The 24,320-nt window shown below is 42.6% G+C and overlaps 2 protein-coding genes across 4 annotated transcripts in view; one reads left to right on the top strand and one right to left on the bottom strand.

Moving 5' to 3' along the window:
- The window catches only part of LOC118785588 (ceramide synthase 6-like), a 28,938-nt gene extending 14,842 nt beyond the window's left edge, over positions 1-14,096 (bottom strand). For all 3 annotated transcript variants that reach the window (XR_005005298.1, XM_036540379.1, XM_036540381.1), the window contains exons 1-3: positions 13,787-14,096; positions 6,399-6,504; positions 5,673-5,803 (exon numbers count right to left, since the gene is read on the bottom strand). Coding sequence is in view for 2 of the 3 variants with exons in the window: in XM_036540379.1 (XP_036396272.1) it covers positions 5,673-5,803; positions 6,399-6,504; positions 13,787-13,956 (407 nt within the window). In the remaining variant the exon portion in view is untranslated. The remainder of the gene's footprint in view (positions 1-5,672; positions 5,804-6,398; positions 6,505-13,786) is intronic.
- A 1,699-nt stretch (positions 14,097-15,795) lies between these two features.
- LOC118785589 (STE20/SPS1-related proline-alanine-rich protein kinase-like) overlaps positions 15,796-24,320 on the top strand; it is a 37,465-nt gene continuing 28,940 nt past the window's right edge. The window contains exons 1-8 of the mRNA XM_036540382.1: positions 15,796-15,936; positions 18,703-18,815; positions 19,235-19,343; positions 19,727-19,868; positions 20,392-20,447; positions 22,923-23,032; positions 23,356-23,457; positions 24,161-24,294. Of these exons, the coding sequence (XP_036396275.1) occupies positions 15,831-15,936; positions 18,703-18,815; positions 19,235-19,343; positions 19,727-19,868; positions 20,392-20,447; positions 22,923-23,032; positions 23,356-23,457; positions 24,161-24,294 (872 nt within the window). The 5' untranslated portion in view covers positions 15,796-15,830. The remainder of the gene's footprint in view (positions 15,937-18,702; positions 18,816-19,234; positions 19,344-19,726; positions 19,869-20,391; positions 20,448-22,922; positions 23,033-23,355; positions 23,458-24,160; positions 24,295-24,320) is intronic.

The following is a 24,320-nucleotide window of genomic DNA, read 5'->3' as shown; positions in this document are numbered from 1 at the left end:
CCTACTGCCCGCAGCAGTATCACAGACCAGATGCAATTCTCTTTAAAACACCTGTTGCAATGAGAGATACCCCCATCCCCATCCATCTGAACTGAGCGTAGAGTCACACCGCTGGCTGGAGGGGACTGTTCTCCAATCCCGGGATCAGCTGCTGGACGTCTGTAACACTCTGAGAGTCACTCTGCTGCTGCAACACCTGCTATATCCCTTCCTGCACGGCCGGCCTCACTGACAGACACCTCTCGCTTTGCAGCTGACGGGGAAGATTAACTCTGTTCATCGCTTTTTAGGCAGAGACACAGTTGCGCCTAATGACACTTCAAAGATCAAATCTGGGCTGAGAGGAGAAAGTCCTGGTTTCGCAAGTCAAACACAAGGAAATCAGACGAGCATCCTCCTCAGCAGCTACACAAACCTGTCCCAATACACTCTGATAAAGAAACATGCCTTTGAAATGTAAAGCAGCACTGTAATGGGTAGCCTATTAGATATGTCAGCCACTCAGCAAGACTGACATCCCATCAGCAGAGTGGCTTGAATGATGGTGTTCATTATTTAAATTTACTTCGCTGCGAAATGTATTATCTGGCTTCAGGTGACCTTGGGGTCTGGAATGTTGGACGAAATACAGCTCCTTCTACAGCCTGTAAACATTAAATGAAAATCAATCAAGAGATAAAAACCTTTTTTGCAGCGTTGCACTCTTCGAAGCAATTAAAATGCAGACAACACAGTTGTCATAAAGAGGTGAGGTAGTCTGCAGCACATTTAACACGCTTGTATTTTGGATCTATGCGGCATTAACATAGGCACAGTTTTTTTTTTTTTTTTTTTTCCCCAAAAGTATATGTTTTACAATCATAATTTACTCCACTGACATGACAATGCAGATTTTACTGCAATAAAAAATAACAACAACAAAAAAATCCATGATGATAATGTTAGGCCAAAAACCATGTTTTCATCCAGAACTTCTCTTGAAAGTAGTGAATGAAGTGTTGGAGACTTATGAAGGGCTGGTCTACACGCAACATACTCAGAGAAATCAGGAAGCTAAGCCAATCATTTAAAGATCAGCCAATCTGAATCAGCCCCAACAAAGTCTTTGTGTTTCTCCTAGGCTCTCACACAAGGCAGCCAGAGGGAGACAAATGGAAATAACTGTCACTGAACTGCCATCAAGTGTTTAATTAGCTTTCAAGCTAATGCAGGATTCAGTAACCTACTTAGCCGACTAACTGACTGTTTTACAGCGATGGCAGTCATTTTGCTTCAAGATGCTTTGTTCAGCGCAGTGTATTTATTGACCACAATGCAATGCTTCTCCTCTACTTTGCTGAAACAGAGTAGTGTCTGACCTGCATATCTGTGAACTTAGCACAGCAGGTAAGGTTGAAATATTTCAAAAGTAAAAACCTCTGCACGACACTCCCACCATGGGATTCACGTTGCGAACAGAATCACTACCTCTGCCCCTTTTCTATGCTAGACAACAAAATCATTAGCATGGCCATGTCTCACACTACAGCAGAAAAGAAGCAGATCCATCTCCTTCTTTGTATATTTAGGCAATCAGAAGAGATTATGTGAATGTGTTTGATAAAAGGGCAATGCCTTTTGCTTTATCGGGGAACAGCAGATTTAACATTGCACCCTTCGGATCTCCTGACCTCACTAACAGGCATTGATTCTGAAATGCCCACTGGTGAGTGTTACCGTTCACCTTGGAAAACCCTGGTTTGAACTGTATTTTCATCACAGTGAGGAAAATCCACTCAGCTCTGCCAAAGTGATCGCGCTACTGCAATATGCTGTTTGCCTTCCATTAATTGTTAAACAAATAAGCAGAACTTTTATTTACTTAACGACTGGCTGTGCTTGTTGCTTGGCAACTGGGTGGTACAACACCGCGCACAGAAGGTTGCAGTGTTTATTCAATGCTATTAATATGTGATTACACATGGCCAAAAACCACCTTTTATTGTGAAAAATGGGACCCATGCACTTGAGGAAAGGTTTGTGGAGTTTACTCCATATGAATCAACAACATTTCAGTGTGCCTTGGTCAGAGACATGTTTGAACACCATTTGAAAGGCTCTTTCCTCTCCTCTCTATTCCTCTCTGACACATCTCTATTATGTGCAGTATTGTGCACACATATACACACACAGACACACACACACGCACGCACGCACGCACGCACGCACTGAAAATCACACAAACTGCCCACGCTCCACTAGAAGCGACTTACTCACGCGCGATTAGTCAGCGCTATTCAGAGTCACACTGGGGTTCCAGAATGTGGACTTTCTGTGTTCCGTGAGCTCATCCGCCAGGCCTGCGAACGTCTCACTCGCTCACATAAACGTTCCACACATTCCATGGGAAGCCTGCTGCAGGGCTCCCGCCTGCTGTAGTCACACCCCCCAGGGGTTTTCTGCAGCCGTTGGGACCCCTGGGGGACAGCTGGGACACAACGCCTCCTGCAAACAGGGCCCCCATCACCTCACACTGTGCTCTTCCCTGCCCACAACTTCAAGAACTTCAAGAGTCATCACATTGCCCGTTTACCAAGATCACCTCTTTGGTTAAGTGCAGGCTCTCTGAGTACTGGCCACACTAGAGGGGCATGCCTGTTTTTCTGTGTGACAGGTGGACTCATTCCACGCGTGTCTCACTATACTGGAATATCTCCTGCATTTGGCTTTTCTGAATAAGCTCTTTTATCACAGTGCAAATGTTAATAGACCTGCACCACAATACTGCAGACGAAACAGTTTTTTTTTTCTTCCTTTCTCCTCCTTTCCATTTTTCATCCCTGTGTAGCCTCACAGCGTCGCCCGCCTCTGTTCAAATTTCACACGTTTATTGGTGGTGGCGTGGAGACGTGTGTAAAATGCTTTACTTTGCCTTAGTCATGCCCGGTCCAGGCTCCAAATGCGCTTTTCACCTCGTTAGCTTTTCACAGCATTGAGGAATTTCGCTCGTATTTGGCACATGTGTTAGGCTCACACTGCGTGGACTGTATGTGCAGAACTGGGAGTCATGGCTCCGGGTTCCCTGGACACTTCCACTCGCCAACCAAAATGGCCTCCTATAGCGTTCTCCCAATTTATCTACAACTTCACACAGATCTCCCTCATTCCTCTTACCAGTGGTGGGAGAGTGCGATTTCAACCCAAAAATGGTTGGAGATAACTGACTTGTATGGACCAGTCAAAATTCTCCAAGGCTAAAAACCATGGTTCATACAGATCAGTCATTGACAGCATTTCATAACTCCACCCATTTTGAGATTGGTTAAGTCTCACCCTCCCATGAATACCTCCTACATTTGGTGCATGTATCAGTGATTGATATATGCCTAGTGATAGGGCTTTTATGTAATGTACGTATGTAATGAATATAATGTAATGTAATGTTGGGCTTGTTAACACAAGCCCTAATACATGTATTAGGGCTTGAATGGTGTTATGCTCACACTCTCTGGTCTGAAAGTGTTGTTAGCTTGATCTGAAGCTCATTCGACTTGAATGGATACGCTTTTGTAATTTGTGCTGGAAGTTGCTCTGGATAAGAGCGTCTGCTAAATTTATGTAATGTAATGTAATGTAATGATTGCTTTTCTGTGTAGAGTGGTATTCCTAGCTCTTGATCCTCAGCCAGGCCCAATATTACCAATGTTAAATGAACTTTTCACATCACATTTGTAGGCATTCATGTATTAATCTCACATTTAGCACATTTCTTAAGGAATGATCTCCAGACATGCTACTGACCACGCCTCAAAGTCACCAGTGATTTGGCTCATAAGCCTCTACTACTGTTTGAACTGAAACAATATTCCAACCCATCACGCTTTTAAAAGGAAAGGATAACACTCCTCTGAGTTTGGGGTTTCTAACCCTGTCCAGCAGCAGAGGAGGAACGGGCTCCTAGTGCACCATCCCAGTGCAGCGCTGGTGAAACGAGGCGCTCATGTCACTGCGGAGTAGAGAGCAGACAGGCTCGCTAAACCTCACAGGAACACAAAAGGCTGCAAAGACGTCTCTTGCCAGAACCAACCCCGGCCTAAAAGCGTCCGCAAAACCTCGCTTTTACTGTAGCTAAAAGGGACCACAGATCGGCAAACCTGAACACTTCCCAAAAGTGCCTGACGCAGCACCCTGTTATCAGCCGCTAGCAGCAGTAAACCCCACAGCACTTCCAGTTCCATCGCTGTGGAGAGGACAACGTGGCGGCTGCTCTTTAGACACCCCAGAAAGCGGACCGACAACATCGGCACAGAGGCCAGTCCGTGCTGTGGATGTGCCCAGTCATCTTCGAAACAGAATAATCATGCTTGTGCTAGTTATTGCCGAGTAAAAGATAAATGTGTGTTAATGGGTAGCAGTGGGGCATAGTGATAAGAAGCAAGGTTCTTAACCGAAAGGTTGCTGTTTCGATTCCCTGCTGGGGTACTGCTGCTGTACCCTTGGGCAAGGTACTTAACCCACAATTGCCTTAGTAAATATCCAGCTGTGTAAATGGATAAAAACTGTAACCCACATGCAAAGTGCTCTGGATAGGTTGGTCTGCTAAATGACAATAATGTAATGTAATATATGTTTCCCAGTAGAATTTTCCAGAAACGGGTAGAAAAAGTTGAACCATGACCGGTTTCTGCTCTTTGCATTGGCGATGCGCACGCTAGCTCAAATCAGATCACATCTGTCTCTACAAAGAGGTGGCCGTGGCGTCCTACACGGCAGTGTGATTCCCTAAACGGCCGCCCCAACACCCCGGCCACCGGGCTGCTCCCTGTGGTGAGGACTCGCAGGGCGTGTGCCCTCACCTCACCGCCCCCAGGGGGTGAGAGTGAGCCACACCCCCCACTCACCCTGCCGGCCACCCTGTCACATTAACTTTGTGGGTGTGGGACATGTGAGGACTCTGACAGTCATGTGACACCCCAGGCAGATCAGGAAGCAATAGCACCGCGTCAACAAAATGCATCTCTCCCACAAAGGAAGAAGAGGAAAAAAAAAAAACATGGCTGGCAGCTATGGTGGGACCTCCTCACAGCTTCATGAGTTCAGTCTGCCACTCGTTCGCTGAAATGAGTTCCGTTTGCGAGATCTGCACTGAAATATGAAATATATTACCCGTGAAACACCTGACGCTGCCAGTGGCTTCCAGATCATCTGGAAGTCCGCGGATGCTGATTTGTGAGGGTGTAATTCAAATGAAATGTCAGTGCAGTTAAGGGAATGACAGTGTTTGACATGGAGAGAGGAGACTTTTTAGAGAACAGGAATATTAATCCACTGGTACAGCAAAGTGATGCCTGTTTCTCCAAGTGGGACATAGCTCTGCATCCATTTGACAGCACTAAGGTGGGCCTAAAAGCCAATGGACTATTTAAATAACAAAAAAATACAACCTTACGCCTTAAACGTGACACAAGAGAGGTGACTAGGTAAGCTTACACCAGCCATTATTTCGCTAATCGAGATATTCAGTTTTATGTACTGGTGTTGCTGACTGTTTTCTAACATCAGCCTTAGCCAGACTCCTCCCAGCCCTGTCTGAATGACACAAGCTGGTTATCACGCCGGCTTCTGGGTGTATGGACGCTTGAACGCACAGCAGTAACTGCTGAAAGTATTGCGGAAGCTTCTGGCTCGCTTACATGCTCTCGCAGAAACGGGTCAGGGTGCTAGGCTTCTCCTGGTTCCGGCGCTGTCGGAACCAGCGCTGGATGGTCCGCACATCCCAGTCCAGCTGTTTGGAGAGGCCCTCTAACCTCTTTTCATCCGGGTGCTGGAGGAGACAAAACGAGATGGACACGTCTCTCAAGCAGACCACCATCTTTGCACCAAATGCAGACTGACATGCGAACGCTCTCGTACAGGAAAGGGAAGTCCTAATGGCTTGGGAAACAGTGGTTAAACACAGGTGACACTGTGTACACATGACAGGGACTGTACATTCTGCCTTCTGAAGGCAGAAGCCGGAAAGGTAACACACAGGTAGGGTGTAATGTATCTTGATACGGCTAGGTCCATCTCCTCCGCTGACATTGTGATTCTCTCCAAAAGTACATTCTGCAAAGCTGTTATGTATGTAAATTTGTTAGGGTTTGACAAGGAAACCTGTCTTTCTCTCATGCTAAAAATAACCGTGGTGCATCAGCAGACCAAGCTGAAGATAAATGTGAGAAGATCTAGGACTGTTACATTCAAGGCATGCAATTTCAGAGATCTGTGAGATTGTGTTTTAGTTGGGCTATAATTCAAACTCAGATGAGTAACAGTTTACACAAATAAATTCTCAACCTCATAACGCTTGTGAAATTAAGTGTGCACGAATATAGCTCAGGACGATAGTGATAGAGGATGACAAACATTGGCCTTACCTTGGTGATGGCAGTGAAGACCTTCTCAAGGATAGCATTGGGCTGGGCTTTCTGCGGCCCATTTGCCTGTATCTTTAAACCCAAGGCACATGGTCGCGCAATAACCCTGCAAGCAACAACATGGGGATCACTACATGCTGTAGAATGTCTTGACACCATTGCTTCAGGTATGTAGCAAATCTTTCGTTCACAAAGTGTCTCCCATTTTCGTGCAGAGACATTCTTGGTTTTACTCCAAGGTGTTACATCATGACGAATTAGGATGGCTGTGGCACCTAGTTTCACAGATCCGAACATGTTCTGTTCGAGCTAGAGCTTTGTGCATGCTGCTTCATGACTCATATTCTCTTAAGTATCTGCCTGTGACTAGACATCACTGAAACCTTAACCCTCTTTCAAATCTTAATGACATTATCCTGACAGCAAGATAAGAACATCACATTCATTTCATTAAATACATCCATGAAGAAGGATTGTTTTCAATAAAAATGTTTGGGAAAGAGAAAAAAAACAATGAATTAATATGCAAATGAGCTAAAAATGATTTTTACATATACGTGCATGTTTCAGCCCATATTTTCAAAGCACAAATATAACTACGCTTGCCTTAGTCATTTACCCAGAGGATTAATGTTCACCAGACCCTTAAAACACAAGCCAATGTTTGATTAAATGGAAACATTTCAAACAAATTTCCATGCAGAGTAAGGTTATTTTGTTTGCATTTTAACATGAACAGTGGCACTCAAATCACCTTATCATTAATGTATAACACATGTAGTAATTAACATTAAGTTGCTCAAGCCTTATTATTCACCATCAAAAGCACTCCAGAAACTGCAGTATATGTCATGCAACATTACATCATGTTCCATTTCACTTAACTATATTGATATATCATTCGTCTATTAATACACTTCTGTATGATACTGTAAAGAATACTTCAGAAATATTAAATACCAGAGCGGGAACTGTTTCAGGTTGACAGATATCGTGCACTGCATGGTTATGGGAAAGGGTCATCAGTACACTAATAGCTTTTGCAAGGCAAATGAAAATGGATTTGGTCCCACACACCAAATGGTTAGCTGCAAACAACAGATTAAAATGTAGCATGAGTCATTTCTAAATTTACTGTGTTCCTTTTTAAACAGTAAAAATGATTAAAATGTCTACTCAGGGGGGATGAATGGGAAAAGGGTTTTGCTTCATTCAACTTAAATGCACATCTTTTCATGTGTGCAATATCTCCAGCACTGACACGGCGAAGGGAGGGGGAAGTGACAACGAAACTGTACAGATGGAAGGTTCCTTCTTTCTATCAAGCCGCTGCCCCCCCCACGTCACAGACATGTTGTCCATTTGAGTGAGACCCCTTTTTCATTCCCAAATGAAGACTTCCATCTTCACGTTTCACATTTTTGCTCTATAAATCTCCTCTGACATATCACACAGCTGATGCCGGAAAAAAAAAAAAACCTGAGCAGCTTTCCTGATAAGGGGAGCATGACCACTGAATGCACCACATATCAACATGAACTATTTCCATATATATCAAACTACTGTATGCACAATGGTTTGCATCAATATTAATTTTCTCTAGAATGGCATAAGACAAGATAAGACACTGTTGAATGATCAGATAATGAGTGTTACAATATTTTCCAATTGCATGAGGATTTCATGTAATAATTCATTTGATTACATTACATTACATTCACTTAACAGATGCTCTTATCCAGAGCGACATCCAGCACAAGAGAACAGAAGTATATCCATTCATTCTGAATGAGCAACAGTGTCAGACCATGTATTAACAACAGCCCCTCAATCACTATGTGGTAACTGAGAAAACCTTTTGTCAGGTTTAACAGCAGTCCAACAGTCATTACTCTTGGACAGCATGTACATGTACTGTATGTAGTGATAAACTCTCACTGAGGCCTGCAGCACATTGACAAATACCTGCATATGTTTTTGTGATATCTAATACTGAAGAACTGTAGTGGATTGGTTGATGAGGTTCGCTTCAGTTTGGCTGTCAGATTACTTAACTAAACCACTAAAGTGAACAAAGGGATGAGACTGTCAATATAAACTTCAAAAATACAAATATCAGTGTGAAGAATTTTGATATTGTGATTTCATTGATTTCAGTTTTTAGGAATCTTCCACTATTATACAGATATAAATCCCACAACTGAACAGGTCTGACTGGGGAGAAGGAGGTATACTGTGCCCATTACCCTGTCGTTGCTATTCATTATTTTGACAGAGAGAGCATTGACCAGGTGCAAGTCTCTGCACTGCCATTTCCCTAAAACCACAGAGTAAACTCATTACATCTCAAACGTCTGCTTCTAAACAACCACTAACATTCAGTGAGCAGCATCAATCTTCACCTGAAAGCACAAAAAAGAATAAACAAATGCAAATAGACAAGAATTTAAAGCGCTGATGTGACTTGTGTTTGATTCCAGCATGCAGGCCTCTATTTTGACATTTAAATCAGAATAAATTGCAATGCCTTTAAGCATCAGTGAGAGCGGATTTAAAGACCGCTGGCTGCATGTGAGTGAATCAGAGGGCTGCTGAGCTTCAGCTACACCGGCACCAGAGCAGTAGCTGCTAAAACAAGGCTAATGTGCACAGCTGGGAATTCCCAGGTTAGGGTGCATGCATATAAAAAGAGCAAAAAAACCAATAAATGAAGACTTGGTCATTACACTTTGTGAGCGGTCTGCATCACTCCCCCTTCACAGTGGAATAAGCACTCTGAAATGAGACGGCAAACACTGAAACATCAAATACCTGTGTAAAGTCATTACTAAATCCTTTTCATCCCCAATATAATTACTTTAGTGCAATAAATGAATGAAGAATAATCTGTAGTGAAAGGGAATCTACTGTGCGCTGGGTATGTTCTACAGGTTGACCTATGCTGATCTATCAGGCCAAAATTGGCATTTATCACCATATCAACATTGGCAGGTAAGGATGCTCAATTACTGTAAATGTTCTGGATTATGAAAACTGGGATTAATTGTTCAAATTTATTTTTATTTAAATTTAGCCTGATCCAATCTGAGCCTCTTTCAATGTAGTTCAAGTTCACTAAAACTGTTGTGTTAAAAAATAACATTGTTAATGAAAGCCAATTAAAGTTAAGATAGTTGGCGTAATTCCCACCTTTCACGTGTTTACCTAATACACAAAATTTCTACCTTTTTGCACCACTCAAATATAGCCAACAATCCTCAGAGGTACACACTGTATAGGCATGTTTAATGGCAGGAATTGAAGTAAACACAAGGACCATCAGGACGTAAGTTAAAAAATCCATGATCACGGCCAAAATGACATACAGTATATACTGCGGTGAGGAGAATGGGAGCATGCAGTTCTGTCTTGAAGAACCAATCAACAAAATCCTACCAGTTCTGTACATTATGTTAAAATATGTATTGCCTTTGTACATTCCAGCTCATGCAGTCTGTGAGGAGGATAAGGTTTCACCACTGAAATAATGCATTTCTTTCCAGGGGCTAGCATCCTTCTCTAAATCGTTGCAGACGACAACCACCAAAATGCTCCTCAGTCAGAAATTCCAAGGAATTACTAAATATATACATACCAGATGGTTTCGTACATCTCCTTGACGCTTAATACACCTTCTATGTGTTATGTGTTTGTGTGTGAAGTATGGTTTATGTTTGTCTGTGTGTGTTTGTGTGCTTCTGTGTGCATGTGTGTGTGTGTGTGTGTGTGAGAGAGAGAGAGAGAGAGAGCGAGAGAGCGTGTGAAGTGTGGTTGTGTGTGTGAGAGAGACAGATACTCGTTGCTCACTCTCTGCAAAAGTTTCCAGCTCGTACAAACCTCAACCCCGACCTCATAACTCTTACTAAAAGGCTTTTTCAGTCTTGACAGCACAGTCTGACAACTTTTTCCTGTGATCTCCAGTGAAAATATATGAAAGGACACATCCTGAACAGGACACCAGTATGTGGTTTGAACTGATGGGGTTAACACCTAAGGGCTGCTACTTTAAATTTGGGGGTGAGACTCAAGTGCTTCCCTTTGTGTCTGATAAGAGATTTTCTTAAAAGCGCTCATGATTTTGAAAGCAGCACATGCCAGCTTTATAACCCTCTCTGCATGCTTGCATGGTGAGCAGGCTCTGAGGCACCTGTACAGAGTTTACCTCCATGTACATAAAAACAGGTCAAAACATGTACAGCAACTCATGTCCCAGAATATCAGAATGGTGTCAGGGACAGTGACTGTTCTATCCTCTAGCTCCCACATGATCACTTATACCTGCAGTTGTATTATGTATCATTAGAAGGGGGGAAGGGGGGTGGAGAAAGGCTGAGAGAGACAGACAGACAGAGAGAGAGGGGATTAGATCACTTTTGAAACATGTACCTGGAGCATAATCTCCCAGCTGCCCAGCTGTTTCACCTGTGCGGTTCAAACATGCCTATTGCGTTCCTTGGGGGATTTAACATCGCCGAAGAGGAGCAAGCAGAGGCAACACAGAGCCTTGAATGACAACGTTCTGGATACCTCACGGATCAGCAGCTTCTGCAGTGTAGAGGAAACAAGACTGGGCTCACAGAGACGTGGTGGGATACGCAAGGAAACCGTACGGGCGTGTATTAGGCCTGCAAACATGATCACTGACTTCAGTCAAACACCAGCGAGAGCCAGATACTGAGAGCAAACATACGGTTCTAATGCCTCGCTAAACAAACAATGGTCTCTGCTGCCGAATGCCGCACAGACTCACCCCTTGGGCAGGGATGTGAGGCTCTCAGCTACTTGGCCTCTTGAAGTGTCTCGGTCTTCAGAGCTCCTGTCTCCAGTGCCTGCTATTTCTGGACGCTCTTGAGGCCTGGCCACGCAGGCAACTTTATTTTATCCCGGGCAACAGGAGGCCAACAGCTGCTTTGAGCAGATTGGCTGGGCTGACCACTCGTGGGTATTCAGACCCCGGCAACTTGTTTGCATTACATTGTTCAGTGAGCCATAGACTGCATAAATTACTCTACAGATACTGTACAAATACAAGAATAATAAGGTGTGAAACATTGTGAAAATTTCTGAGCAGAACAGGTAACTGATCAGAAGAGGTGCATTTATCCATCCCCTTTCAGGCTTTCAGGGACAAAAAACACAAAGACCTGAACTCCCCAGTCAACATGAGTTCACAAGTTTAGTGTTAATGTTTTTATTTCATTTTGACTATACATTTAACATCATTCAATCTATGTTATCTATACACTTAACTTTGGTAAAACATTGTTTACAGAAAAATTCAGTCAATTGTGATCCTGTTATTGCAGGACACAGATTATTTTTATGGGGTGCTGTGCATTTCAAATAAATGTGCTATTTACAAATTGTGCTGTGTTCCTGTGCTGTGTTGCTTTGCTATATACAATTGCTGAACCTTCAGAGAGAATACCATGTCTCATGTGTCATTACCGATGGCACAACTCCAAACAGTTTCCTCTCAGGCGATCCTCACCCTCTGCCTGAAACACGGTTACAGAGAAGCACCCTCTGAAATCTCTTGCCGCCGAGGCTGATTTTTCTTTTGGGAAATGAAACACATGCTTTTATCATTAGCAGAAAAAAGCCGCACCTTGTCATTAACAAAGGGATGAACATTACTGTATTGATTGGCCCGCTCTGTCTAAACTAGGGCAGCGGTGTGGAGTGTTGGTTAGAATGCTGTCCTTCAAGCCGCTGTAGGTTTCAAACCTGAGCTGAAACCTCAGGCAAGGTACTTTACCTCACTTTAGTTACTTCAGTCAATATACAGTTCATTAAATGGTTAAAATGTCTGATGCAACTTGCCCTGAATAAGGCCTTCTGCTAAGCTAAAGGCCCAAAACTGTTAGGATAGAAAGCTCTGTATAGCAGTGACTTGGGTTCACATTGTTTGAGAAAGATAAGAATTTACAGAAAAACCATTTCCTGGCAAAAACAAGATAACTTAAAATGAGGTATTACCACTTATGACATCCTAGAAAAAATAAACAAAAGCTATGGACATACAGTGACTCCTTGGAGTAATACCAGGGGCTGTCTGGTTTGCAATCCGTATCTTAATTAAATAGCCTACTGCTCTTTCATCCAAAAAAGAGAGACTTTCCAAATGCACTAACTTTTTAAAGGACAAAAGCTTTTCAAATGAAGTGAAAAGAAAAAAAGGGGGAAAAATGGACACGTGAGATTTAGGAGCAACTATCAACGAGTGTCTGCTGGAAAGTGCCAGGAATCACCACCAATCAAAAAGAATTGCCAAAGGGGTCGTCTTTCATTTTCAAGACGCGTAAAATTGGCAGCGGGATATTATTTGATAGCTCCTCATATGATAATTTATGTTTATTAGTTCCCCCTGGGCAATAGCCAAGATTTTGACGTTATACAAGTTACTTTTTATTGTCACAATAAAAGTACTGTTGTAACAATTTGAAGCGGCAAACAACGGGAAGACAAGGCAACACCGACTCTGCCGTCAGTACGGAGGGCCAGTCATAACGCGACGAAAAGGCTTTGTGACAGCAATGAATGGACATCTGTCTCTGATGAAACATTGGACATCTGAAGAAACAGCACCGTTTATAAACTGCACTGAGAAACCGATCCGGGGCGTATGACACCATTTAGGGATACACAAACACAGGCCGACAAAGCTAACAAGAACTGAACCGGTACCGCAAATCTAAAACGCGAATCCCGGCACGTATTTTAAAGAGCACACTGCCCACTCTTATGCACGCTTAACCATGTGTTTTAGCGGAAGCAAGAACCACTGTGAGCATGACTAACACGTTTAGCTGCGTTTCTTTGTGCAGGCAGGCATTGTTTCACGAAAACCTTCAATACCAGTGTGTACCCGCAAAGCACAGTTTTGAAACACGAGGGGCATAAAGAAGGTAAAAGTATGTTCTTGCAGAAAAGGTTGAAATGGATAACGTGCTTTCGCCTCCCAGTGACAGATACAACTCACGATCAGGATGCTAGGCCATCTGGGCATCATTGAGGAGTAAATAAATTCCGATAAGAATGTTAAAACAAAGCACATGCAACTATACCTGCGTCGTCCGCTAAAATCGGCGTGTTATTAACTGCCATTTCAAAACTGAAAGATCTGGCTATTCATGTTTGATAAACACTGTAACATCAACGTGGTTTGTTTGTCATTGTGTGAACATGCTCTCTAAATGAGGCAACACTTTCTAACACGAAAACCTACTTTGTGCTATTTTTGAAGCAAATAAAAGCAGACGGCAGTTGCTAGAAGAAACCTCTTCCATGTTTAGCTGCGTCGTGGGCTATGTGAATACGTGTGGTGACAGCAAGTTGCACAGACTCACCTTTCGAAAACGAGCCGAATCATAAAGATGCAGACTGCCAAAGGAAAGGCTAGATACAGATCCTCGGCTTGCGGGAAGGTTGCCTCATCAGTGTTTTTTAAGTCAGCCCAGGTTACGTTATGAGGGAGCCAAAATCTCTCGTTCCAAAACCAAACCAAAATACCTGCCATTTCCCTTTGTGTATTTTAGGTCCTGTCGCCTTTGACTAACGTTAGTATCGTCAAACCCCTCTCAATGGCCGATGCGAAGTTGCGCTGATCTCTGACGGCTGATTTTTGCAGGTCTGTCTGCCTGACGGGATCTGCTCTTGCGCCGCCCGATGATTTTTTTTTTTTTTTTGCTGTCCAGGCTCCTTTCCAGAGCGATGGGGAAGTGGACTCGACCAGACGCCATCCGCTCCTGCGCAGGCGATTGGTGCTCGGAGCTGTCACACACACGCATGCAAACACACACGCGCACACATCGTTTCAGCGGTGCCGCTGTCTTAAGCATCTTCACATATTATATTATATTTACGTAATCATTTAAATCGAACAAAACTGCGTACCTGCATCATTCATGAATGCAACATATGGCTTTCTGGTGCACCGATTAATCATTATAATTTAAAATAATTTATAGCCAAGGAGGGTTGTGGTATTATGTTCAACAAACTTATGTAGTGTTGCTCGCAGTTTGTATTGTTGAAGATAATTAATATAAGTTTCAGAAATTTCGGAGACACACCAGATTCCTTACATACCGTTGTGAAGGCAAGTGGAGGTTATTCAGTGGATAATGTGAATTATTTTTAACTTATGCTGGCTGCCACCACATGCCTGTTACGATCATGGGATTGTATGTGTGTGTGCCCTTTGTAATTGCCATAAATTGTAAATATGTAAATTTCAGATAAATGAATAAACAGCCAAATCAGTCAAATATTATTTAGGCATGTATTTCGTTATATTAATACTATGGATATTGCTGAACATACCGCATCCCCTTATAGTGCATACAATACTTTTCACCACACGGTAGGCCTAAGTCCACAAGACCTAAAATGGTCCTCTGTATAATTAGCATCTATCTATACCTATTTACATGACTTTACATTTACATGACTGCATATGACTGAGAAGCAAACAGAACACATTCACACACCAAATGGGATAATGTCAGTACAGTAGGTGTTGGAAAAATAATGCTTCCATATAACATGACATTAATGCGTTAGCCTACTATGCTCTAAATCATGACTGATGTGAATAATAGAAAATATCTACTGTACATCTAATGAATGTTTTAAGTCGCTTAATTTTTACTCACACTAATGACTAGCAGACTATTTCTGTTTTAATGTTACATCGCCCTCTAGTGGGAAATTGTGTTACGACGCGGAATTGTACACATTTTTGTGCTTTACCATTTCGCAACCTTTCCCTTAACGAAAATAACGGTAAGCGAAGATTAATGTGGCGTTGAACTTAACTGTCCGTTGTAAAATGAGCTCTTCGTTATACAATCAATGAAATGATAAAAATCGCATGTATGAACAGTAACATGGTAATTTTATTGTTCAGTTAATTACAATATTGTGCCCCTTGTTTGAATTTATTTCAGCCTTTGCTTTCCATTCAGATATAATCTTACTTCCAATACAGTAGGCTACAATTCCTTTCAACCAAACAGGATTATTCATCTTAGTTTCATAAATATTACATTTCCCAACAGCGCTTGTGCAATAAAATATATTAACTACAAACTCCCTTAAATGTTATTAATAATAGGGGGCGATGTATTAACGCAAATGCCACGACCTTTAAATTCATTAAAAATTGCGTTGACAATAATAAAAATTGTGACTGAAATATGCATTTGCAAAGTTATTTGCAGCGCAGGGCGCGATGCCGTTGCCATTGTTGCGAATGTACCATGCGACAGTTTTTTCCGGATGTTTTCATCGCGGGCGGTAGTGATCACTCGCAGCAGCTGACACTAGTGAGGAGGTGAAAGGAAATTTTACAGTCTGAGGTCGTTAAGTAGCGGAACGAACAGCAGCATCATGGCGGAACACAGCGAATCTCCGGTTCACGTCCAAAATCCGCAACCAGTGCCAACGACGAGCTGGCCAATTACCAGAGAGTCCTACGAACTCCAGGAGGTTATCGGTAAGCTTGTTCTCACCATGCCGAAGCGATCTGTTTTACGTTTTTCTTCTGAAGTCCGGTGATTATCAACAGTGTAGAGGACAGCGAGGGCCTACCGGCGTTTCCTTTTGCAACAGCCGGTGCTCTTCTCTATTGCTTTGCAATGCGGATGTAAGAAAACGCAACATTTTACTGCTTACAGGGAACAACGCGTTCGTTTTCGTGATGTCGTCAGAAATATTTGCATTTAGCTGTGACATTGCTTGGAGTCGGAACTGTCATTTTAGAAAAAAGTGGTTTTGTTCACGTTGCAGTAGCCTATTAATATTGGAGATTATGGATCTAATGTAGCCGAATGATGCTGCTCTATGACACGTGTCCACTTATCGTCTTTATAGCTGTTCCACCCATCGGACCTACTGGCAACGAGAAATATTGATATTTTAATAAGACACATCGTAGGTATAGAGGTACACCACAACTCATTCATTCACAGAAACAGCGGCTCGGAATGAGCCGTTCACTTTGAACTTTGTGCACTCTTCGCCGTAGCCCGTGTAATGCTATATTTCATTGGATCAAAATAAATTGACAACGATTTATTTTTTATGACGATAATTGCTATGAATTCCCCATACCTTTGTTGTCTAGATATGAGAGTTATTATTATTTAACTCCATCTGTTTAATAGGTACCATAGATAGCAGCCATGGCCGGATGATCTTTCAAATGATATTTAAATTGTGTGCAGTACTGGCAAGCTTATGAGATTTCAACTGGATTTGAAAATGGTCATCTATATATCCTAACTTTTTGTTGCTACTGGCCACTATATTTCTTAAAACGACAGCGCTTCAAATACCTTGTTAATCGTATGGTGTTTCTGTTTCATTGAAGAATGTCTTCATTAGTGTTATTATTTGAGACAGCTCTTTAAAATACTCGTTTTTACATTATGATGATAATAATATGTCACTGAATACGGATAAAATTCACAATCAACTCATTGGTCACATCACTGATCTGTCTTTTGCGCCTCTACCGTCTTTCATTGACGCTCGTTCCTCCCTCTGCTGGTAGAACCGTGTATAGCGTTCTATTAATTTCACTCAGGATAAAACGTCATAATTGATAATTTCAAAGATAATACGTTTCCCTTATAACTGGAAAGTGCGCAGTTATTTTCAGTTACCTATCTCAGACTATATCCGTGGAAAAGGGTGTCAGACGTGTTTCACCTTTGCTGTCAGCGAACTGAGGGAAAATTTGAAAAATGAGATGTTCTCATGAGGGATGAGGGTTTGGCCACCCTCATCCAAACCTAACAACACTAAAATTAAAAACACTTATTCCTAAACATTAACAGGATCTCTTTCCATGTCTGACCTCAGCATATACCTCACATGATCACAGTCTTTGCTGCCGCCAGCTACAGCGTGGACAAAGAGGAAGTTTGACAGTTTCATCCGGAATGGTTTCTCTTCAGGCAATGAAGACCCAGTTTAAGACTCACTGGCAAAAGTGCAAACGCTCAAATACACGTTTCCTTTTGCTAGAGACATGAATGTACTCTGAGAATAGTTAAGATGGCAGCTGAAGCTCTATCAGCACTGATAAGGGTTAGTACTTCAGATATGCACTGCAAGGTAGTCCTCTGCTCCCTGTCCTTTTCGTCAGTCCCCCCCTCCCCCTCCCTTATCTGTCTCCAGCAGTTGGCACAGTGTGTCGTGTGTGGCTGCTGACAACACGGTGTTGTCTACCTCTGTACAATAACACTCCGATCGCAGCCAATTAGAGCCGTCCACACCAATCAACACGCGCCACCATCTTCATCCTAACATCTGCGGGCTGAATTACCATTGAAGCAGCCAAACATTAAATATAGGCGTACCTTTTCTTTAGGTGGACGTGTTTGTACACGTGTCATTTGTTTGTTACGGTACGCCTCGGCCTGAGTGTATGGGTATGTGATGTTGACAAAATGTAGCACATTTGGCCAGTTGCGTTCTTTACTCAATTCTGTGGCTTAACAGCAAAGGAAGAATTATTAATGTCATAAACAAGACAGGAAGCCGCATAATAGTTTTGTGTAGGCAGCAGTGTGGTGTTGTGGTAAGGAGCAGGGCTCATAACCAAAAGGTTGTTGGCTCGATTCCCTGCTGGCGCACTGCTGTTGTACCCTTGGACATGGTATTTACCCCACAATTGCCTCAGTATATATCCAGCTGTATGAATGGATGAAATTTTAACCTATGTAAGTCGCTCTGGATAAGAGCATCTGCTAAACGGCTGTAATGTAATGTACAATGTGACTGTTTTTATTGCTTATGAAAATCACCTGCTATCTGAAACACTTTTTACTCCGTAGATCTCCCCTCTTAGTCATTACGCAGGGAGATGTACAGGTGTGGGAGGGTAGGGTGGGTCCCGGGATAGGACCCTCTCCTGAGCTGTGACCTGTGACCCAGCATTGCTCTTTGACACAATTTGCCCACCTGTATCACACTGTGAAGCACAGTTTGCCCGCCTGTATCACACTGTGAGGCACAGAGTTTTCCTGCCTGTGTCACACAGTGACGCAGTTTGCCTGCTTGTGTCACACTGTGAGGCACAGTTTGCCCACCTGTATCACACTGTGAGGCACAGTTTGCCCGCCTGTATCACACTGTGACACAGAAGTTTCCTGCTTGTGTCACACTGTGACGCACAGTTTTCCTGCTTGTGTCACACTGTGATGCACAGTGTGCTTGCCTGTGTCACACTGTGTTTGTGTGTCTGTGATTGCAGGCAGTGGGGCCTCGGCGGTAGTGCAGGCAGCCCTGTGCTTACCCAGGCAGGAGCGCGTGGCCATAAAGAGGATCAACTTGGAGAAATGCCAGACCAGTATGGACGAGCTGCTGGTGAGGACGCCGCTAAATACGGGCCCTGCTCCCCGCCCCGGGGGCCTCTCTCTGCCCGTTCCCTCTCCCACGCGCTTGATTGAGCTGCTCCTATCGATCCGCTCTGTTTCAGACCGGGTCCTTGGGCTCTCTGAGCGTGAATCATGGGTGAATAGGAAGCGCAAATACCTCTCTGATTTGTTAATCATTTTTGTGTTAGGCCTTTTGCTCACAGTGAGTGTTTCTTGATGAAAACAATTGACTGACAGTTAGCTCCTAACTGCTGTCTTCTCATTTTTATCGACAAATAATTGGCGGCTAATTCTCAGAGCCGTGTGGGACAAAAATGTTTTCCACAATATTGAAACATGTTGTCTGAGAGTCATCAGATGACAATTAACATTATGTCTGTTTAAAACCCTTCCTCTCTCTTATGACAGAAAGAGATTCAAGCAATGAGCCAATGCAACCATCCCAATGTGGTCACGTACTACACCTCATTCGTAGTAAAAGATGAGCTTTGGTTGGTCATGAAACTTCTGAGTGGAGGTAAGATTTAGCCAGCATGTGTTCTGCTCACGCTGTTTTCATAAAAAACAATGTATACACGTACAAAGATTTTTCAAACACGACTTGTGAAGTGAAAAAATGACCTTAATATCTAAACAGCACTTGGACAATACTGTGAAGCATGGGGGTTGTGACATTTCATTATGACCTGATATCCTGTTAGATGGTCTGGTGCATAGCAGCTTGGCTGTTCTCATACAATAATGTGTTTCTCATATAATAATAATAGTGTGCTGGTCAAGAATAATGTGTTCCGATGAAGCTGCACAGATACGGAATGGTTAATTGAGTTCAGTGTGTTCTTTGGCTCTCTCCAGCTCTCCTGGTTCCTACTCATTATTTCTCTCTTTGACTTTCATAAGGGTCAATGCTGGACGTAATAAAGCACACATTCAGCCGAGGGGAGCACAAGAACGGAGTTCTGGATGAGCCCATAATAGCCACCATTTTAAAAGAAGTGCTGGAAGGTTTGGATTACCTGCACAGAAATGGGCAGATCCACAGGTAAGGACATTATGCAGTTATTATGGCCGTCGGCCCCTTCCTCTTAAATCACTGGGGTCCTCTGTGTTTCCACATCTCATAAATCTGCCAGCGGTGACATCATATCACCAACAGTTACTGATATTAGTACAACTCATAGTGGTTATATTACCATTATCTGGAATGAGGTGATAAATTATTCAGCATGAAATTAATGTGTGAATATATCACGGTGATACTTTAATATATTGCCCCAATATACTTAAGAAAGCACCCTCTCTTTTATGAGTTAATTTGATTTAGAGTAACTTAATGAGCGGACTTCCACAGGGTACAGCAGCTATACCTCGGTAAAAATCTCCCTGATGTCAAGGACAAATCCTGCCACAGCAGCAACAGCAGCGCCCCCGGGCACAGCAGTGCTAATGATAGCAAACTAAAAGCTAATTAACATATACAGTGGCAATCAATGCCGCAGCTCTCAGTTTGGGACAGAGAGAGGGACGCCAGGCCTTCATGTGCTTTTCTCCATGTGTGACCTCAGGGACGTGAAAGCCGGGAACATTCTGCTGGGGGAGGACGGCTCGGTTCAGATCGCAGGTGTGTGCACAACACCACTTCAAACACACCGTCTAACCGCCACACAACTTTGCCCTTAACCCTGAGGGACTGGTCTAAGCAAGTATGGCCTTTTTTTCATCCTCACACATCATCACAAGTTTGACGATTGCATGAATTAAGGAAAATGGCTGTTTAAGAATCTGAAAATGTCGTGAATCACTTGCCTAAGTCAGTTAAGAGCAGAGCACAATAGTGATTAGATGTAATGCCTTCTCTGCAGAGGAATTCTGCCAAGCGCATTTGCATTATGGCTGTGCAGAAATCATAAGCATTAGTTTAGCCTAGCAGGGTTCCAGCCCTGCACTGTGCTTACTCAACAGTATAATTAAAACCGTTCTCTGTCAATAAAGGGAATCAGATGCACGTGGTCTGCACTGATTAAAGAGACAGGTCTGTGCTATACATTTGCTGTGGCTTTAAAGTCCAAAAGGCCCCTGTTTGAGTGATTGCTGAAAATGCAGATCACATAAATGTTTTTTTTTTTCACTTGTTCTTTTTACACCTTTTATAGCGCAATCGGAGTAATTATGTTCAAGTGAGTAATGACTTTGAACTGTGTAGGTCGGCTGAAAAGAGCAGAAAAAAAATGCTGATTCCATTAAGTAAATGTGCAGGTTGCTTTGTTCTTTTTAGCACTGGAAGGCTCTCTAATGGACAGTAATGACCGTGTGCCGCGGTGCTGCATTTCGCCGTTTGGTGAACCGTCCGCACGTCCGGACTTTTAAGCGTACGTTTGGAGATGTGGGTTCACTCTATTTGGACCCTGTGGAGTCAGTGGCTCCGGTATCTGTGGTTGTTATCTGTTGAATATGCATCACCACTCTAATCTCGGAGGAATCCTCAGGCACTGAGGCCCAAAGGAGGTTCATCTGGGGGGGAAGGTTTCCTCCGCAGCTGAAATAAAACAAACATGCCAAGATGTAAATTAATTAATCGTAATGTCTTGCAAGGTCAGAGGAATCGGGATGAAAGTCAGAGCAGCTAAATTATGCTCTTTAAGTGGATTTTTTTTGTATGGAGAGGGGTTAAGTATCAGAATCATCATAATGTTGAGTTCACACCAATTCAGGGCATCCACACATACACATACAGATTCCTCCATATTTATTCATACCCCTGACTAAATGCAAACAACAACAAAAACATGCTATAAAGGACATAAATGTACATAATATATATATATATATATATATATATAAATATATATATATATATATATATATATATATATATATATATATATATATATATATATATATATACAGTATGTACATTTATGTTAAGATGTGATGTTTTTCTATTTTGTCTTGTATAACATTTTCATTCCTATTTACTCAGGGATACAAATAAATATGGAGGGAATTACTGTACAAATTACTGTACAGACTGCCTGACTACAACATGCATTTTTCTTACATGTTGTTGAGACATTGTAAACTGCTGATGAAAAGCACACACAGCAGTGTATAGGTCATATGTGCTGAAAGCACAGGAGCTGCAGCAAGACACCGTGTGGAGCAGCATGGAGATTTGGCCTTATTTCTGGAGAAGTCTTTTTCTCCCAGGAGCTATTACTGGAGAGATCCGCGCTCATCCACGCTGTCTGCATCCGTACTCATTAACAGACATATTTGCAAATTCAGAAGGTCACTTAATTTTGTAGCCTGTGGTGTTAAGCCTGCATGAAATTAGATGGTCTGATGAATACCTCCTCATTCAAATAAACTAAAAATAAAAAAAAATAAAAAAAGGTGTAGCAGGTAATTAAAAAAATATAAATACTCTGAAACGTTTGGTCCTGCGGTCTAGCTTCACTTTCAAATAATTGCTAATACTGGTCATGACGTTTTCATGCACGAAAGCTGAGTATTCACTGACCTTGGTATTTGTGACATAAGGGTAGCAAATATTTACAGAAGCACCTGGACATAGAGGTGCACTTGCTGTGTGTATGCAGGTGAGGCGAATGACTGTTTTTATGTGTCAGTGCTCTCCCTAAACCGTTACTGTGTATCAGTACTTTCCTGCGTCTCTGTCATGCACCAATCACCATCTCTTTTATTATTTTCTTTTATATTATCTCAATCAAGCATAAATTGTTTGTCATTTTTTTTAACTGGGAAAGAAACAAAAGAACATTGAGCATTTAGCAAGTAGTCCCTCGGTAGTGCGGTGCGGTTAGTGATGATTATACCACATCACACTGCAGAGGTCATTAAGACCATTATTGCTTCCCTGAGACTGTAGATATGTGGTCAAATTGGTTTGAATGGGTATTCTAAATGGGTATTCATTAATTGATTTGCCTTTCGCAATTTCATAATTGAGAATGGTGTGGTCTTGAAGGAAGATATTGAAATGTAAATTGTTAACAGAAAAGCTAGGATTAGCAATTTTCACAAATTGCGTTTAAAAAAAAAATGAAAATTGATTTTCTGCTAACGGCCTTTGCAGACTTTGGAGTCAGTTCGTTCTTGGCCACCGGGGGAGATGTCACCCGGAACAAAGTCAGGAAGACGTTTGTGGGAACGCCTTGCTGGATGGCTCCTGAGGTGATGGAACAGGTGAGCGTTGGGTTGGCGGTGTAGCATAGGTGGTAAGAAACAGGGCTCCTAAATGGGAGGTTGCTGGTTCGATTCCCCACCGGGGCACTGCTGCTGTACCCTTGGACAAGGTACTTAACCCAGAATTGCCTTGGTAAATATACAGCTGTATGAATGGATAAAACTGTATAAAACTGTAACCTACGTATGTCACTCTGGATAAGAGCACTGCTAAATGCCAATAATGTAAGGTAACGTGTTGTATTGTATTGTTACCTGACGCCTGTGTCACTAATGATCACGCCCAGCTAAGCAGCAAGACATTAAAGCTCACATCTTCACAGGTTCGAGGCTACGACTTCAAAGCAGACATCTGGAGCTTCGGGATCACGGCCATAGAGTTAGCCACGGGGTCGGCACCCTATCACAGATACCCACCTATGAAGGTGTGTGGGGGTGCAGTATGGTCAGTGACCTGCAGGGGGAGCTGTGAATACTTCAGTGCAGCATGTTAGGCATGCAACAACAGCCAAAGCAAATTACCTGCCTGAAACACAACAGCTTAATCAGGGAAATGTTCATTATGATATTGTATATGGCACCTCATGTATAGCAAAACATTAATGTTTTTGGTATATATATATCACTGGATGAATCCACACCTCTTTGGCATTTTTGTTGAAAAGGTCTGGAGCCATTCCTGCAGTAGTGCATACATTCTTACATTATTATATTATCATAATGCATTGTCATATACTTCCCACGCCATTTTTTTAGCAGGCTAGAGCCTCTGCAGATTCCCGGGGCTTTGCTCATATGCCGTGGTTGCACTTTAGTCGTTAATGTTCTCGGCGGAGTTAAAATCAAGGTGATTTTGATGGCTGAGTCATATGCTCTGCTCCTTCCTCCTGAACCCTGCCAGCACTGTGACAGGTGGTTATTGTGTTATCTCATGCCCCCAAAATGTTCTGGTAACGCTAATCTCAAGAAAGGCATCAAATAACTGATGTGGTTCAGGACAGAAATCACTGCTTGGCCTGCTATTCTGGGTGAGGCAAGAAGCTCTTTGAGCCTGTCCGTGTGTCTGTGTGTCAGGGGCCTTAATAAGAACTCCTTTATGACCTTTGACCCTTTGTCTTTATTTGGCAGGTTCTCATGCTGACCTTGCAGAACGATCCTCCCACATTAGAAACGGGCGTGGAGGACAAAGAGATGCTTAAGAAATATGGAAAATCCTTTAGGAAAATGATAACCCTGTGCCTTCAGAAGGACCCCATGAAGAGGTGTGCACTCCTCTTTTGCTATTCAG

This window comes from Megalops cyprinoides, chromosome 11 (genome assembly GCF_013368585.1).
Source record: "Megalops cyprinoides isolate fMegCyp1 chromosome 11, fMegCyp1.pri, whole genome shotgun sequence".
NCBI classification, from domain to species: domain Eukaryota; kingdom Metazoa; phylum Chordata; class Actinopteri; order Elopiformes; family Megalopidae; genus Megalops; species Megalops cyprinoides.
The sequence above is the reverse complement of the archived record's forward strand: the minus strand, read 5'-3'. Positions and strand labels throughout refer to the sequence as shown.